Source organism: Electrona antarctica (assembly GCF_951216825.1).
Source record: "Electrona antarctica genome assembly, chromosome: 22".
In the NCBI taxonomy this organism is placed as follows: domain Eukaryota; kingdom Metazoa; phylum Chordata; class Actinopteri; order Myctophiformes; family Myctophidae; genus Electrona; species Electrona antarctica.
Window position 1 is genome coordinate 18,167,592 of NC_136805.1, and position 18,854 is coordinate 18,186,445.

An 18,854-nucleotide genomic window follows, 5' to 3' on the forward strand; every position below is an offset into this window, starting at 1 on the left:
TCTATAGTATAGAGTAGACCTTATGGAAATATATTAGTTACACACATGACATAACAGTCTTTACCAGATTAATGATGAGAGTCTGCTGCCCTCTACCGGTTGTCTTTAGACAATGCTAAAACAGGAACTGCAATATTCGCCAATAAGATGCCACTTTAGCATCGTAGAATATTATTGGTCACGCACTACAAGGGTTCGAACATCGCCTCTCTCGATTGGCTACCCTTCTTGTAACGTGTCAAATCCATTGTCGAATCGTGTAAACATTGTAAATACTGTGTGCCAGCTGGAGAGAAATATTCCAATTAAAAAAGCAAAAAATACTTGTGTAATAATGCATCTGTAAAAAGGTTCGTTTTACGTAATTGTGAACAACTGGAGAAACGATGGAGGTAAAGTCTTCCTTTGTTTTGTGGCCAAGATAGTTATTTGAGTTAGTTTTCAGATAGTTAGCTTGCATGCTAGATGGCTCTATGCAATATTACTTAGCACGTGAATATAGTGTACAGGACTACAGGTTGTTCAATAGTAACTTACACATTGGTGTTGCATTTTTCGATGGTCGTCCTTTTGCAGTTAAAGCACATGTTTGTTCTGTCATACATACAGTACTCATAGTTCAAAGTTCATGTTGTCCTGTGCACAAAATATTCAGAAATCCCTCTCTCCTCAGAGTCCTCAGAATGTCCAGAGCCTTCCAATCGACATACAAACCAGCAAGCTACTGGGTAAGGCTTGGTTGTTCAATTGTTTAATTGCATTTTGATTTTAGGCACGGGCGATATGTTCAATGTTAAATATGATATCACTAAACACACACACACACACACACACACACACACACACACACACACACACACACACACACACACACACACACACACAGCAGCAGAAATACACATTCCCTGGGAGACTTTTCTCTTAAAACAAAAAATTCTCCTGCTCATGTACTCAGATTGGCTTGTGGATCGACGACACTGTAACCTGAAATGGCAGGGTGCAGTCATGGACATCAGAGAGAAGATCAAAGCTGCTATTCAGGACATGCCAGAGAATGAAGAAATCAAGGAGCTTCTCTCCGGCTCTTGTAGGTCTTATCTATGTATTGTATATTACTGAACTTGTCTTGTGTGAGTAATAACATATTATAATAGACATTATGTTGTAATGTAAATAAATACAAAATATTTCATAATGTGGCCAATTAAAATACATATTTTTGCCATATTGGTACGCAGTGCTATACAGTGCAGTAACACACGTGCATAATGCGATATTGGACTGACCACATTTTTTTAATTACAACAAAGGTTGCTTTTCATAGTAAAATGATCCACAATGTGTCAATACATGGTGTGTTATACTTATAACCTACTGATTCCCCCATTTCACTTTTCTGGATTGGTTCTGTGATCAAGCACTCATAAACGTGTCCTTGTTTGCCACTAGACATCCACTACTTCCACTGTTTAAGGATAGTGGAGATTCTGAAGGGAACGGAGGCCTCCTCCAAGAACATATTTGGAAGGTACTCCTCTCAGAGGATGAAGGTGGGTAATTCTACTAAGGTCTTTCAATCACTCATGTGGCCAAATCTCTGGATTCAGAATTACGAACCAGATTATTTGTGTGGGTTTTTTTCTTGTCTCATGTAATGTTCTAATGCTGGATTAGTTCTAATGGATATGACGTTCAAAATTGTCTCCTTTTGTATATTTTTGCAGGACTGGCAGGACATTATATCCAACTACGAGGCAGATAATGTATACTTGGGTAAGTTGTTAAAATACAGTGCTCGTTTATGCATGGATCATGGCACCATGCTCCTCAGTATAGCATCCATAGTATGATCCAAAAAGAATTGCCATTTTTGTCAAGCGCTAACACTATTGCAGGCAGTTGTCACTAAGGACTAGTGACAGAGAGAGAATAACGTTATCAATTGTACTGCCCACAGGTGGTCACACTTAGGATGTACTCTGGTAACCGTTAACTAGACACAGAATGTATGAGATGGAATGTCTTCCTTCCTTCTCTGCTTCCCCTTTACCCTCCCAGTTTCTGAACTGAGAGGAAAAAAACCAAACGGAAGTGGGCCAATGACTCAAACACAGAAACTAATCATCACTAAAAATCATCATGCTTTGAAATACTTGTGTTGCCCAGTGGAGGTGGCCAGTTTGCTGAGTCGCAATGTGAGCTATGAAGGTCCAGCTCTGAGGAAACAGGTGGCCAAAGCCCAGCAACTGCAGCAGGAACTGAGCCGGCGGGAGGTAGACTGCCAGAACTCAGCTGCAGACCTGAGAGTGCGCTACTACACTGCTTGTAAACAGTATGGCATCACAGTAAGTGCACATACGGTATCACATTACCCTTATGGTCTTGTATTGCATTTATCAACTTTCCATGCCAGACATGTTTCTTCTAGAAACGTGCCTGGCAGAACTTGCTAGCATCTAGCAGGTGTGTGTCTGTGTGAGGTGTCATTCATCACTGGACTGGTTCTCCGCTAGGGGGAGAATGTAGCTCGGGAGCTGCAGGCCCTGGTGAAAGATCTACCAACGGTTCTTGGGGAAGTTGGAAGGGACGCAGCCAAGCTAGAGGAGCAAATCCAACTTTATACTGCTTTTACAAACTTTGTCTGTGAGTGGTGAGTATCAAATAATCATTGAACTATGGAAACAAAGGACATTTTCATTATTCTGAGTAGACTTTATACAATGTACGTAACATCAATGTGCAAATTAAATAAATACAAGGACAACTCCATCATAATTAAGTAATAATCTATTTATGGCACCCCATAAATAGATTATTACTTAATTATGGGTCAGAAGAAGTCAATAAATGCAGAAGAATACTCACAAAGTGTCCTTCAGGTACATTTTATTTACCGGTAGGTAGGGCTGTGCAACACGAAAGGTTTGGCAAGAAGCCTTCCTCAGCCTGATGAGAAGTACAGCACAGGTGTGTCACTTGTAAGGTGAACCTGGTGAAACACATAAAGCGGTCCAGGTAGACACAAGCTGGCTTCTATACAGGGCAGGCCTTGCAATGAATAAACACCTTTTTACAAGTTCAAATTGGTACCCCTTTTTCCACCAAAAGTGTCATTTATAGACCACTCTCTGTGTAGCTCTCTCAACCCATGTTCCAGGTCTTTCTAAAACAATAACGCAAACAAGTTGATATAAATGATGGGTGTTTTCTTTCTCAAGACAAACCATTGATGTGATTCACAGGTCTGAGCCTGTGCTCCCCATGCTGACCTTCGTTCAGAAGAGGGGGGACGCAACATTCTATGAGTGGAGGACAGGGGAGGTGCCAGCAGTCATAGAGAGACCTGTCATAGAGGAGGCACCCGCTGATACAATCACAGAGGAAACGGTTGGTCTCTAACTCTCTAATCGCATAAGTATCGACACAATTCACATCAACACTTTTTTCAGCTTTTTTGTCCTGGTTATTTTATTTAGATTGACTGGGGAGACCTAGGCAGTGGGACAGAATCTCAGGAGGTGAATTTCGGAATAACGGTTGAGGATGGAGTGGACTGGGGCATTAGTCTGGACTCTGAGGTATGAACCACCAGGGTAATTCTTGTTTCATTTAACCAGGATGGTGACAATAATGGTTTATTAATACTTGATGTATACCTCTTGCAAAATTGTCACATACAAATACAGGTAAACACTTTTCTCCCTCCATCAGCAGGACCCAGGTGCTGGTGGTATCGATTGGGGAGAAAGTGGAACAGCTCCAATAGAAATCGAAGTTGTAGATGTGGGCACCGACTGTAAGTAGCTTTTAGCTCGCAATGTGGGAGAAAATATGTTTAGGATGAGCATGGGCTCATCCTAAACATATTTGCTCCCACACTGCTTATCCAGTGAATTATTTGTTGAAGCGAATGTCCAGTAGTTGTATCCCACTGTTTTATGTTTTTCAGTGAACAATGTTTTCCAGTAAACAAGTGCAAAGAGCACAAGTTCAAAATGTTAAGCTCCTTGTGAAACATATTTGGCTGTTATTTTTTTTTACCATTTTGGATTCTATTTGATTGAATAGGTGGAAGTGGAAGACGACTAGCTGCCTTCCACCTATTTGCATTTACTTTGAATTTCACTTGCCAAAAATAGACTACTGAATTTAATGTTACACAATATGACTTTAAGGACACACTGTATGACCTCTTAGGTCCTGATGGTGTTGCAAAAGGTGAGGATGCCCTGACTATATTGGAAACCCCTCAGTTGCGCAGCCAATTCATTGATGAGCTAATGGAGGTAAGGAATACAGCCAAAATAATGCAGACGCTCATCCTAAATGTTGTATTAACCCATTTAGAGCTGTGTCACCTTATAGCTTTTAACCACTTTAACCATTATTTTAAACTTTAGCTGTTGAAAAATAGCAGATCTACAAGCTCATAGCACAGCACAGAGTGCCGCACTACGAGCTTGTAGATCTGCTATTTTTGAAAGATTATGTAATTGTGTGCAAATCTTTGAATATATATATATTCTTTGACAGCGAATGTTTTTAACTCAAATATTTGCTTCTGGGGGGGGGGGGGGGTCCCTGGAACAACATGGGGGTCGGCGGCCAAACACAGATAATTCTGGGGGCCCTTGACATGAAATAGTTTGAGCACCACTGACATAGAAACATAGGTGTTTAAGAAAAAAAAGATTTAGAAGCCATTTGTAGAATCTGTTCTCAGGTCTCAATGGGTTTTAAATGTGCATCTGTCCCAGCTGGAGGTTTTCCTGAGCCAGCGACTGACCGAGATGAAAGAGGAGGCAGATGTAGTGGCCATGAGCCAGTTTCAGTTGGCCCCCATCGTCATCCAGGACCAGACGCGGCAGCACGTCGAAAAGATGCAGGCCGTAGTGCGGGACCTCCTGGTCCGGCTGACCACCTTGAGGATGCAGCACCTCTTCATGATCCAGGCCTCACCAAGGTCCGTCTGTCCCCCATCTCATTGACCGGTGTGACCCACCCCTCCTTATTTGTGAATCCAGGCCACATTACACCCAACATTAAGTTGAGTAGTAAAGTGCTCTATATCCAACTGACTACTTACTGTGGGCCTCCAACCAGAGGTCGCCCAGTATAAGATTCGGTGAGTGATGTCGAACTGAAATGAAACTATACACGGGAGTATGGAAGCTAGTGAAAGGTAAACTTTCAACAAACTCTATAGAAGGGGTCCAAGTCTTAATGTATATATCTTTAGAGCCACAGGAACAGTTTGGACGTGGGTTTTAACATATCATTTTGGAAATATTCAAATTTTCCATTACGCACAAGATCGTGAGGAAAACAATCTGTGATCGTGATCCGTCCCAAAAAAAACCCTGAACAATATTAATCATTTGTTTTGCATTTTCTTTTTGTGTCTGTCTAGGTATGTTGAACGTGTGTCTGAGATGCTGAGACAGAAGTTGAAGCAGGCAGACATCTTAGTGCTGAAGCGTGCCACACAGGCAGAGAAACGACAGGAGGCATTTGAGGAGCAGGCCAGGCTGGAGCCTCGTGTCGACCTTCTGGCAAGAAGCACCCGCAAACTCCAGAAACTGGTACAAGTACTATTCTGATTTTCATTATTTATTTATACTTACAGGGATGGCAGCATTAGCAGGCCACTATTCTGCAGTGAGTATTTGTCATTCCATGTTTGAGCAGTAAATTATCCTATTCTTATTAGACTAAAAGGTTAATGGGGGAGTCAAATGTCATAGTCTGGATTAGATCCCAGAAAGGCCAAAACTCCATGTCTTACTCATTCTTTTGACAGCCAATATCAGTGTCAAGTGACAGTACATTTAGAGAGATGAATGTACTGAACATCTATATTATGAGTCTAGCACCTTTATGCCCCTCGCCTAAAGTAGAGAATGAGTGTCTTATTACTACGTTACTATTACTTAGTGATACTTACTTAGTATTAAGTGTCTTATTACTAAGTAAAATATTTTTTCATCTGACCGAAAATAAATATTGTCACTGATCAGTCGATTGTCATTTGTTTTGCAGATTGAAGAGGACATTTCAAAGCGATACAACAACAGACCTGTCAACATAATGGGGGTCAATGTGTAGAGGTCAAGTTCAGTGATAGTGTTTTGTCATTTTGTCACGATCTGTGTCACTATCCTGCTCCTAGATAAATAAATGTTTTATTTAATGTAAAGCCTCTGGGTGCTCCATTTAATTATTATTTATGTGGATTCACAGCTGAAAGATAAACACTTAAAGCTGCACTATGTAACTATCCTCTTATGCATCAGATTTGAACCCTTTTTCCTGCACAAGAGCTAATGGAGCCTGCCTGCTTGCTCAGGGGATAAATTGAATCTTGACCATCAGGTCTACATTTGTGTCAGAGCCTGTGTCTAGGTGAGACATAATCTTTGACACAATATAAATGTCTCAATAGAAGAGCAAGGAGAGTATGTTACATTTTATTAACATACTCTACCATACAGACAAAATTACATTTTCATAAAAAAAGGTTACATAGTGTCGCTTTAATGAGGTTTTTTGGGGGGTGACAAATCATTTACTTCTAACATCTAACTTGTGAGACTCAACTCACAGGCTCCCAGACCACACCAATGCAACTCCTTGCAACTGCCATTGGGGGAAATGGTTGCAAAGGTGTTGCATTGGTGTGGAGTCGGACTGGCCTTTAGATTAATGCCCTGTACAGATTCCCTCTAGCACCCAGCGTTGCAAAATTACAACAATTTATATTTTAATTAATTAACTAATTAATATATATTTTTTCTGTTCTTTTTTCACCTAAACATCATTGATGTTCATTGTTTAGTCCTACAATGCCATTGGTCATGATATTTGCAAATAATTACCCCTCACAGAGGCACAAATTCACACAACTTCAAAACCGCTGACCTTTTTTAACATATGACCTTTGACCTTTAACCCTGAAAAAAGTAAGTAAAATGCATGTAATATATATATATTTTTGTGATCATTAGAATGTCTAGAAGATGTTTTATTTATTATTGTGAAAGATATCCCCGAAATGTAAATTATTAATTTATTATTATTATTTTAATAATTATTATAAATGTGCATAACATTTGCATACAACTTTTTTTTTTCTTTTTTAAACATAATTTCCTCTGCAAAGTCCTAGTAGTACAAGTAGTAGTAAGGTTGATAATCTATTTTTTGCAAGTAGAAATATATCCGGGTCTTACAGTTAAACATAGGCCCAGAATCTATAATGACAAAAGGAACAGTTGTAGGAAAGTAACTTTTGTTTGAGTGCAGATGTATCATGTTTTGTTCCTTTTTATCCAATCTTTTAGTTGATGCAGTTAATTCTCTCTTTGTAAATCACTATAGCATCAAATTAATTTTAAATGTAATTAACTCCTAATAATCAGTAATGACTAGTCTATAGATAGTAGTCTGATACCTATAGCAAGAATTGAGAAGTATGTGAGTGTATGTCTTCAGACTTCAGTCTGAAGTTCAGACTTTAAAAATAGCTGCCCAACTGGCAACTGCACATGTATTATGTGATTATGATTATGTGATAGTGTGATCAGTGATATTAAACCAGTATTATATTATTTAAGGCGGTGTATCCAAAAATATATGTAACATTTCTAGAGCCCCCTAGCTGTTACATAACAGTGTTTATTATTATCCAGGGAGTTTTGTGCGTGATGCAAGCTCGTGACTAGAATGTTCTACGCATGCTCAGTGTGAAAGCGTGGTTTTTGTGTCAAGCGCTGCGCTGCTAGGCTAGGCTAACTAGCTAGCAATTTTGCAAGTCATGGTGGTGGGCCATTCAGTGAGGAAAGGCTGGAGAATAAAATGTTGACCTGCTCCTTGGAGCTTTTAATAAAGCCTTTTTAATGGTGGTCTTGGGGGTAGTGGACTTGTGGGCAACTGGGCATGAAGACGCGTTTACAGAGCCGTCATGTGTAAGTATTGAAACCAGAGGTTTTCAATGGAAACATCTCGATAGCCGGCTCGCATCGGTTATTATGACAGCTGATCTGCAGTGTAGCTAACGTTAGCTGCCTCTGTGACAACATGGACAACATGGCCGATAACGTTATTTACAAGTGATTGGGACTTTACACATTTGAAAGTTCATCAATAAATAATTGTAATAAAGCAAACACGCTGCCTGCATATAGCTTTGCGGTCTGTATTTATATACTTCTTCCTCGTTTTTTTTAATCACACTGTCGCCTCTTTGCTATTGGTCGAATTTAGCTGGGATCCTGGGCCGTCATCGTGTTCCTGGGCTCTGATTGGATGGCCCGGCTGTCAGTCACATTTCCCCCACTTGTTGCTAGGGAGATTGTTGATGCTAGCCACGGCGGAAGTAGTAGTCGGCCAAAATAATACCTGTCACTTTTGAGAGAACTTCAACAATTGTGTGCGTTGACAGATGTGGCAACAAAACATATGAGTGGTAATGTATGTTGTACAATAAGGCTGATGCTTTTGACTCATGGATTTCATTACGTGTTGTTGGCTAACTAGCGATAGTACAGGACAAAGACATGGGCGCAGTTGTTGTGAGGAGGGAGGAACCCTGCCAGCCAGCCAACGTTGTCGTTGGCAGTGTGTGTTCGCTGGCTAGGTAGCACAAGCTGCCCAGACTCCCTCATTCACCTTCAGCAAGCATGCATGCACTACAGTACAGATAGCTGGTTGGCCCGTCTGGGGTGGGGTGATGCCTTGTAGGTCTGTCTGTGTCTCCATCGTTTGGTTTGCTAAAATAGTCCAACATCTAGGCTAAATTAAAAGGCGTTGAACTGTACGAAGTAGGACTGTACGAACCGTCATCAGTTCTCTGGTCTTGGGAGGATGCGGTGGATGGTTGATGTATAGCTAGCAAGTCGCTCTCTCTCTCTCTTTCGTGATATTAATACATTCTGTTAGGTCAGGGAGGGTGGCCAAGAGACTAACGTGCTGTAGAATTGAAAGAATGGGGCACAACTGGAGTAAGTGTTTCCATGATCTTTATTGTACCAGAGTAATAACATGTCCTGTGTATCACAGCAATAACTTGTGCTTTCTTGGCTTTTCTCAGGCATGGGGGGATGAGGATCATATGAAGATCAATGCTTTTGGACGATTACTGGACTGTCAACAAAGTGGATACACTTTTGGATCTTAATCCCACTTAAAACTAACTGAACACTACGTAACATAAAGCCAAGGACCCTCTCCCTAAACCATTTTCACTAACTTCATACTTTAATGTCTTCATCTCAGCTTTGCAGTATAAGTAGTGAACTTTTGCTGCACTGTAGTTTGCCCCGTTTTCGTTTTTGTTTTTTACTTTCACTTTTTGTTCCTTTTGTAAAGAAATGCTTTACCTGAAAAAGTACTTCACAGAGGGCCTGATTCAGTTCACCATCCTTCTGAGTCTCATTGGGGTGCGGGTGGACGTTGACACCTATCTAAGCAGTCAGCTGGCCCCACTGAGAGAGATCATCCTGGGCCCGAGCTCAGCCTACACCCAGACCCAGTTTCACAACCTGCGCAACACGCTGGACGGCTATGGCATCCATCCCAAGAGTGTGGACCTCGACCATTTCTTTACCACCCGTCGGCTGTTGAACCAGGTGCGCCAGCTGGATCGCCTCTCCGTGCCCAGTCCCGAGCTCAGCACCTGGCTGGTGCACCGTGACACAGAGACTGTGGTGTCTGCAGCCAGCCAGTCCAGCCCCAGCATTACCCTGGACAATGGGGCCAGCCTAGAAGACGTGGACAACCCTGACGCTACCCCGGCCATGAGGGGAGGAGGTGGAGCGCCTGAATCCACCTACAACCTGAATGAAGCGGACGGCAGCCTGGGAGCCGTGGCCCCCGAGGGCTCCCAGGAGCAGGGCAACAGGGACGGCAACGATGACCTCACCAAAGAGGTACTGTCTGGAGCATGATCTCATGATCTCACAACAAGTGCTCAGGTCGAGCACTTGTTGTTTTGAGTGACAAATGAATGGGATTAGTGGGTATTCAAGTATTGTTGAATGAAATAATTGGAGTGTCAGCAAAGCATTCAATTCATTAACACACTAGTTACTTACTGGTTACTTAACGTAAATATTTTACTGTGCATTTGTTTTTTAATTATCTAGACTTCTTCAGTTACAGTTCATTTTGCTTATCATGTGCTTTCTTCAACACTGTCACAGGGTTGGCACAGAGATGTAATGCATTCATTTGTCACACTAAGCCATTGTAAAGTCATGTAGGCCTACCGGCTGTGATTTGGGGTCACATGACTGCCGTGGCTAAGAGGTTATGCTATGGTTGCATCATCTGACCAGACTTCTGTTACATGATCTGCTGGTCGGTGGTGCTAAAAGAAAACTGTAATGGAGGAATATTAATATGCAGTCATCTTCTTGGTGTAGAAAACAAACAGAATAATTCCTAAAGCAAATCCTCATGGTCATGCCCAAAATTATGAGAATTTCATTTGCACTTTAAATTGGCTGAAATGATTGATCTACTACTCGCCTTAGTTCTATTACCAATCACTTGTCTTTGTATTCCCAACGTTTCCTTATTGAGTCAGTGTGCTTATTTTCCAGGACATTGATTTGATTGACATCCTGTGGCGACAGGACATTGACCTTGGTGCGGGGCGAGAAGTGTTCAACTACAGCAACCGTCAGAAGGCGAGCGAGGAGGAGAAACCCAGCCCACAGGAGAGCAAGGAAAGGACAGAGGCACAGGAAAGCTGGAGGAACGGAGTGAACCTACAGGGGGCTCAGCCGGTAGACGGGGAGACAGGAGAGAGCATTCCAGAGCAGGTTGGTTGCCTGAAGAGACTGCCATGCATGAGCATCCCCTGAGTATCCATGAGCATCCCCTGAGTATCCCTCCAGTTACATTTCAAAATAAAATCACACCTGTGTGAAGTGAGTGGTGCAATTCCATGTGGGGGTCCCCGGAACTTCCAGACCCACAGGAAGGAGCCCAGGGTGCCGGCCCGGTTTCGGCGAGCCACCCCGCGTCCGAAACAGTCGAGTTACCGTGTGGGGGTACCCGGAACATCCAGACCCCCAGGAACGCGCCCATGCGGCCAGGCCGGTTCCGGCGAGCCGCCCCGTGTCCACAGTACTGTACTGTCACACCCAAAATCATCATATATACAGTTAATATGTGTGTGTGTTAGGCTGCACAACAGTGACACATGGTGATGAAAACCAACCAAACGCTATTTTCGTGCTCGGACACAGGGAAGGATACAGCCAGCCAGGGACACAGCCAGAGACACACAAAGCTCCGTATAGGAGTGGTTGCACCACTCAAAAATAAAAAGGGCATAGTGTCGAGGAAGGAGTCTCAAACAATTGCAATTAGACATTTGCAGTTATGAACATGATATGATAACTGCAAATGTACCCCCCACCCGACAAGTGGTGACAGCCTTAACACACATAAGCCTATATGCCCAGAAATAAAGATGCCAGGGTTAAGTGGTTAAAAGCCCTCAGAGTTTGAAGACATTCGAGGGCCATCCAATTGCTAACCTAGATTAGCATGTTGTCATCATCATCATCATCATTTTTCGACCGCGGTCAAGATCATGGATTTCACAATGCCACGCCAGACTTCCCGGTCCTTCATTACCATCCCCAGTTCCTGCTTACTGATGCATGTGTCCCTAGCGATGACATCAGGGTACGACAGTTTTCTACTTCTGGTCTGCTTTGAGGCAGGGCTCCAGAGAAGAAGGGAAGATATAACCTCATTGTCAGCTCTGTAGCAGTGGTTCTTCTGAATTGGACTAGTGAAGAAACACGGGGAAGGTTGCCGTATATTAGATCAGTCGCTGGGTGGCTCTACCAAGACAGATTTTGTGCTCTCATTAGAAGGCGGGTGTAAGTGCCATCCAACCGTTTCTCTTGTTTCTTTGAAAGTGTCCATGTCTCGGAGCCATAGAGTAGACGGTCGTCCTAAATATAGCATGTTGTTCATATAGTGGTAAATGAAACCTCATCATACTCCAGACAGACTCACCCCTTCATTCTAGTTTGGTGAATTCACACTTTCACTTGGCAATGAACTGACCTGCAATGACATTTGTAGCACTGTGTTAGGTGGTAAAAGATCATGCTATAAAATGACTGGTAAAAGTGAAATATGCCCGTTACAATTGGGGGTCTACTGATACGTTTTTCAGGACCTATATCGATTAACATGAATTTGAGTCAGTACTGCCTTGTTGCAGTGTGCAATGGAGAGTTTGAATCGCAGAGTTGAAGAAATCTAAACATGTTGCAAGTACTAATTCAGTCAGTGAACCACCTGCCCCATTGCTGTGATTGACGGAGAAACACCTAACCCATATTTCACTAGGAAATACGTCCCGATAATGGTGATGGTCGCGAAAAGCCATTTCAGCTGACAGCCGGTCTTTAAATACTGGAAAACAGAACAATTCCGCATTCAAACCAGGGTCAGCGTTGTGGACTGCAGCCTTAGGCATACTTATAGAGTATGCATGCACTGATAAAAGTCTCTTTTGATTCTTAAGTACATTTAATAGATGATTATTAACAGCATTTATTCTTCTCTGATCCACTGGGGCATCTGTATGTTTCACAGTATTGAAAATCATCCCTTGGTATACTGTACCTTGATACTGCCCAAGCCTAATTAAAAGAAAGCATCTGTTATTAAATGTATTTAAGAATAATTCAAAACTATTAATTATTAAAACAGACCTCTCTCTGAGCGTTATGAATTTGTATTGTACAGGCTTACAGATGAAAGTGCTCAAATGAACAGAAATGAAATTGGAGGGCGAATTTGAGAATGCTGAAATGTCATTCCCTCATGGCAGACAAAGGCAACATTTCAGCACATAAGAATTAATGCTCACTTCAATAAATGTAAACATATAGTATGATACAGTATCTGAAGACACAGAAGATGCAAATAAACATAATCAAGTAAAATAACAATCATGTAAAAATAAGTGATGCAGTTTTACTTATAGGGCAAGAACACTTTAGTAGAGGTTTGAGTTGTGTAGTACTGACCTTGCCATGATGTAACTCCAAAGGTGGGCAAGAAATAATTAGAAATAATTGCTCCATTAACTAGAAATTGATGATTAAAAATATGTTCCGCATTGACTTGCATTGATTGTACGGTAAAGAGCCTCAGTAAATAGCCCGCAAACAGATGCAAACAAAGCTGATTCTTCTGACAAAAAAAGAACATCACCAAGCCAGTAGTATACATGTAAAATGTAAACTTCCTGTTGATTTTACCATTTGAAGATCCGGATCCAGTCCGGGTTTTCTTCCTAATAGCAAATAACAAAAACAGTGTCGTTTTTAAGTAGATGCAGATTTCAATTATGTTACACATGGAATTACTAACATCTACTAAGTAGATGTGTATAAAAGTGCTATAAGACTGACAGGAGGAAATGGGGAGTGACTCCCAGCAAAGGTCGTCAGGATCGGGATTTGAACCCGCAACACAAATTTACAGCCTAGGTGCCTGGACTGCTACACCAGCGGACCTGGCTACACTTACTCTACCTTTTAAGAATAAGATATTATGCCTTTTAGTTGTCAACCAATTTGCCATTATAGTTTATCTCAAACACAGTCCTTAATCTTAGACCTGTCCTTTACTGTTCCCACAGCTGACGGGCATTGGCTCCCAAACATCATTATCTCTCCAAGAATGTCTAAGGCTGCTGGAGGCCACCTTCCCTTTTGGAGAGGAGGCCGAGGTAAAGAACTTCTGTTGGTTCATCTAACTACCGGTATGCATGACTGTAATGGAATAGATCACTGGGGCAAGAAAAATATACACATACATGGTATAATCCTCACCTTTACACTCTCAGGGTTAAATGAACACACCGTATATATCAGGGCTCATAGTTCAATCTAAAGTGTGGTGAAATGTCATGCTTTGTAGTCATGCTCATCCTAATGTTTGTGAATGGCCTTCATTAGTTTCCAGCTCCAGTGGTCACCCCAGAGATTGGTGTCCCCAATGAAGAAGCTCCCTCTACATCTCAGAGCCTCCCCCTTGCTCCGCCACTGCCCCAGCCAGAACCACAGCTGGACTTAGAGCAGCAGTGGCAGGACATCATGGCTATCATGGAGCTGCAGGTATGTGTCATTATTATGTCTCAGTGAAGGACTGGGGTGAATTAATCTTCTGGTCAAAATGGGAGTCTTACCTCTTTTTTAATCTGAGGAACACATTCATAAATGTATCTAATAATTTTTAAACCTTTATGGCAAAAGGCTATCTACTTAAATGTTTAAATTGAATGAAATACATACACGTAGGACTGTCAGTAACTAGGTTTTCAATATAAAGGGTCCCGGGTCCCAGGGGTGGCCTTTTATATGGGTCCCAGGGACATTTTATGAGTCCTAGTCCTACTTAAATGATGTTAGAGAACAGTACTGAGTACAGTATTGCATCCCAGGACCCCTGGAGGGTAACATGATTGCATCCTTTCTCAAGTTAGTGAGTCTAAGGATGCAGGCCATTAGCATCACTGCCCTTACATTGATTACCCTTACTGGTTTTGGGATAAATGGAAATGTAGAGTCAAACACACTTAAGTAAGAACATATCGAACCTCTATTATAGTTGAGTAATACTGAAAATGTACATGAGGGAGCATTTTTAGTACCAACCTAAATATTAATGCCTTAATATTGGGGAAGTGTTATATGACCAGTACTAACCCAAATCATTGTGTTTGAAGGCAATGGAGGTGAACAACAGCTCTAACACCAGTCCCGGCAGTGCTAATGGCACTAGTGGGCCAGTGGATCCCAATACCATGGGAAGTTTTGGACTTTCTTCTCGCTCCACACTTATAAACCAGGACGTCAGCCTTCACCAAGCCTCACTCCCCAGCTGCAGCCAAGACTTCCCCATACTATTCAACCCCCAGGTGGATCCCATCAGCCTCACCCCGAGGCCTGCCATGCTCAGACTGTCGTCCAGCAACTCCTCCAACGTCAACTCCACATTTGGATCTACCAATCTGACCGGCCTCTTTCTCCCACCGCTCATGAACGGCACCAGTAACAACGTCACCTCCGCCACCCCCATACTGCCTGATCCCTTCAGCACCTTGCTGGAGGAGTCTATGCTGGACGAGATCAGCCTGCTGGACCTTGCCATGGAGGAGGGCTTCAGCCAGGCTCAGGCCTCCCAGCTGGAGGATGAGTTGGACTCGGATTCGGGCCTCTCGCTGGACTCCAGCCACAGCCCCGCCTCCCCGAGCAGCTCGGAGACCTCCTGCTCCTCGGCAGCATCCTCCTCCTCCACCTCTGCGACCTTCTCGGAGGAAGGAGCCGTGGGCTACAGCACCGACAGCGAGGTGACCACGGAAGAAGGTGCCGTTGGGGGCTACCAGCCTGGCTACAGTAAACTCTGCCGTATGAGCTATCAGGACCCCTCCCAGTTCCATGGTCTGCCTCAGCTGGACAGCATCGGCCACAATCACACCTACAATCTGCCACTTTCCTCCCCCTTCTCTGAACACCCGGAGCTCCCCATCTCGTCCAGCAAGAAAACCGTCCGTGACAAACATCACTCTAAGTTCCAGCCCACACAGGACCTGCTCGACAAGCAGTCCAGCCGTGACGAGCGCCGGGCGCGATCTATGAAGATCCCGTTCACCAACGAAAAGATCATCAACCTACCCGTGGAGGAGTTCAACGAGCTCCTGGCCAAACACCACCTGAGCGAAGGCCAGTTGGCCCTTATTCGTGACATCCGCCGCCGTGGGAAAAACAAGATGGCAGCCCAGAACTGTCGCAAGCGCAAGCTGGACACCATCCTCAACTTGGAGCAGGGCGTCCATGACCTGCGGCGGGACAAGGCCCGCCTGCTGAAGGAGAAGATGGAGTTCATCCGCACCATTCGGCAGATGAAGCAGAAGATGCAGAGCGTCTATCAGGAGGTGTTCGCCCAGCTGAGGGACGAGGAGGGCCGGCCCTACCCGCCCAGCGAGTACTCCCTCCAGTACAGCTCTGACGGCAGCGTGCTCGTCATGCCCCGAAACATGGCAGCTGCAGAGCAGAATCGCAAGCCAGAGAAAAAACAAAAGGACAAGAAGAAATGAGGGTAGGCGGGGAGTGCTGCTGTTAATTCTTTCAATTTGCTAAATCAATAAGAAAGATTTCTGCAGTTGCAAGAGAGATGTCCTTTTTTTCTTTGAGAAGATTCTGGTGAGAAGAAAAATAGCGTTGTCGACTACTCTTCCTGCATTAGTTTTTGTTTCCCCACACTTTTCTTTGTGTTCCTGCATTTTTTCCTGGATACAACTTTGAAAACAGAAGAAGCTCTTCATTTGAGTACTGGTATTTCATTACTTTGGTGAAAAAAGGAACAAACAAGGAAACAGAAGGGTTTGAAAGGACTTGAATGAGCTATTTGAAGAAAAGAAAAAGATGGGCTCTAGATCCTTTGGCACTGATCCACAGAGATGGAAGTCGTTGTCCAGACAAGTGAAAGGACTAGTGTCAAGAGAAATGGGAGTATAAAAGACAGACATTGTCAGCAAAATATGGCTGGAACACCTATGCATTGGTCAAGATTAAAAAAGGACTGTTAGATCACTTTGCACCCTGGAAACTTGCCAGCGATCTTCAGTCACTGAGGCTTGTGAATGTCCAAAACCTTGTTTAGGCACAGAAGGATCATCTACAGCTTCTGAGAGTTTAGATACCAAAGGCTAAAAATGAAGTCCATTTTAGGAAATGCCATTTTAACACCACTACTAACCAAAGGTTGTATGGTGCACTTCACCTGCTCTCTAGGCAACGATCTGAAAGCTCCAACACCACACTCTAAATGCAGTGTTTACATTGCAAAAGTCCTAATGATTTTCTTGTTTGTTTTTGACTCAAAGAAAATGTAAAAGACTTTGAGTTTAGAGGGCCTACTGAGATTGGGATTTGACGTGTCTAAGATGCTGGAGGGAGAAAGAGGCAGTGGTTGAGTGTGTATTCTTGGGCTGGCCGTTGACGAGAGGCCTAGAAGTGAGAGATTGACGAGAAGAGCAGATGGACATTTTAGGAAGGAGGCACACCGCATTAGAAACCGTATCGGCTTCCGTATACTAATACATAGCACTGTAATTTGTCTTTCAAAGGCTTGGCTATATGCATTTCGCTGTGTCTCTTTTGCTATTCCTCTGCTGCAGGTTTTAAGACAAGATGCGATTGGCGAGGCTCTCAAAATGTTCATAATCTATAGTATAAGCAAAGTTATAGGTCTATCCACATCAGCATTATATAAAGAGGCTACACCCCCTTTTTGTTAATCTGAACTCTATTGTGCTGAGCCTGTAATCACATTTTAGGAATGCAAATGGTTGAAGGAATACAAAACACTAACTGATGGCCGGGCTAGCAACTATAGATTGTACTGTATGAAGACTACTGGATCTTGATTGACATCATGTGTTGTGATCTGGTTTGTTCTCTTTATGGTGACTGGGTTCTGAGCAATGTTGTAGCAATAGCCCATGAAAGTAACTTATTTGCCAATATCATCCTACTGATAGTTACCAGAGGCAATTGATTCAGTCGATTTTTAACTGCTGAAAGCCAAGCTCTTGGCTAAAATATTTAAGTCAAAACTTTTGTGTTGCTAAAGAAGTAAGCCAAGTAATTATTTAAATGAGTGAACTGACAAACAACAGAATGTGTGTGGTGGACACTTTGTTTTGAATGCCTTTATTTCACAAGCACATATCTTGAATTAAAGGTTTTGAGAATTAATTACTTTTCTCAAAGTAGAAGTGCTATTACTCGTTTTGTGTTTTTGAATGAAGTCTGTCAGTAAATGTATGTTACCCCACTGGAATAATTAGGACGTTTTCAGCTCAGACAGCTGTTAATTTAATATATTTGAGAACGTGGCTGAAAAATGAGAATTTGCAGCATTAAAATAATATCTGTCATACATTTCAGTTTTGAAAGGAGACATTGTGTTATTAAAAGTCCTGTAATTCGGCATGGTATTCAGGCATGGATCTCAGTTCAATTGGAAACATTAATTTCAGTGCAATACCAAGTAGGTTACTAATACTACTACTATCTTAGTGCACTGCTTTTGTCTGTCTAATGTAAATATTTTCATGTTTACTGTTTGTCTTTTTTTCTGTCGTCTGTCCAATGTCTCCAACTTATCACACCCTGCTTTCAGTTTGGATGTATTTTTCTCTCCTAGTTTTAATTTGAATTATTTGCTGGCAATCTGGGATTGTTTTTATTGATTAATAAAGTGTTTTTATTTTCAACTGTGACTGTGTTTTGCTGTCATCAATAATGAACTTTGAAGTGTATTTGTTGCTGGGAGGAAACCACCTAACTCATTTTTATTTATTTTTTTGTTGCATAAATCAGTGCTATTGAACACCCATTATGTCTGTGTTGGTTAAAACGATATTGAACCAATGAAAAGTAGTAAAGAGTTCTTCGGACAAAACCTCAACTCCATTGGACCCTCAGTGTCTACTCCACCACCTCTCCCCCTCATGCAAGTAAATAAGTAATTCACAATATATAAAGTCACAACACCAACTTTGATGAAGCAGTATTGCTTTGTTTTCTTCATTTCCTGAAAAATTAACATTTTGGAGTTTGTTTCTTCCCAACAACAGAGATATAGATCTCCCAAGTTATTCACCTGTAAAGTGTAAACGTAAAAGTATGTTTTAGCAACTATTCTTTGACAGGATTGAGGTGTGGCCAATTATGCCATTGTCTTAGAGTTACGAACATTTGGCATTGAGAGATGACCATCTTGAGAACAATTAGATATTAAAGCTG

The 18,854-nt window shown here is 42.4% G+C and overlaps 2 protein-coding genes across 8 annotated transcripts; both read left to right on the forward strand.

The window, feature by feature from the left end:
• The first annotated feature begins 213 nt into the window (after window positions 1-213).
• On the forward strand, window positions 214-6,443 carry cdk5rap3 (CDK5 regulatory subunit associated protein 3). Of its 3 annotated transcripts, none has more exons than XM_079492404.1 (14): window positions 214-392; window positions 674-728; window positions 956-1,087; window positions 1,450-1,550; window positions 1,725-1,773; window positions 2,167-2,345; window positions 2,514-2,650; window positions 3,243-3,387; window positions 3,477-3,578; window positions 3,715-3,796; window positions 4,198-4,286; window positions 4,758-4,963; window positions 5,411-5,582; window positions 6,040-6,443. In XM_079492404.1, the coding sequence occupies exons 1-14, from the start codon at window positions 387-389 to the stop codon at window positions 6,103-6,105; spliced, it is 1,521 nt and encodes a 506-aa protein (XP_079348530.1). In that variant the 5' UTR covers window positions 214-386; the 3' UTR covers window positions 6,106-6,443. The 3 variants fall into 3 exon arrangements, with proteins under 3 accessions (XP_079348530.1, XP_079348529.1, XP_079348531.1); XM_079492403.1 differs by having other exon boundaries at window positions 216-392; window positions 3,712-3,796; XM_079492405.1 differs by having other exon boundaries at window positions 216-392; window positions 683-728; window positions 3,712-3,796.
• Window positions 6,444-7,754: 1,311 nt separating this feature from the next.
• nfe2l1b (nfe2 like bZIP transcription factor 1b) lies at window positions 7,755-18,328 on the forward strand. 5 transcript variants are annotated; one of them, XM_079493110.1, is made up of 6 exons: window positions 7,755-7,964; window positions 9,089-9,926; window positions 10,635-10,823; window positions 13,679-13,768; window positions 13,998-14,156; window positions 14,768-18,328. In XM_079493110.1, exons 2-6 carry the CDS (start codon window positions 9,369-9,371, stop codon window positions 16,136-16,138), a joined length of 2,367 nt encoding a protein of 788 aa, XP_079349236.1. In that variant the 5' UTR covers window positions 7,755-7,964; window positions 9,089-9,368; the 3' UTR covers window positions 16,139-18,328. The 5 variants fall into 5 exon arrangements, with proteins under 5 accessions (XP_079349236.1, XP_079349232.1, XP_079349235.1 ...); XM_079493106.1 differs by having other exon boundaries at window positions 7,756-7,964; window positions 10,602-10,823; XM_079493109.1 differs by lacking the exon at window positions 7,755-7,964 and adding an exon at window positions 8,024-8,469 and having other exon boundaries at window positions 10,602-10,823.
• Window positions 18,329-18,854: the final 526 nt, after the last annotated feature.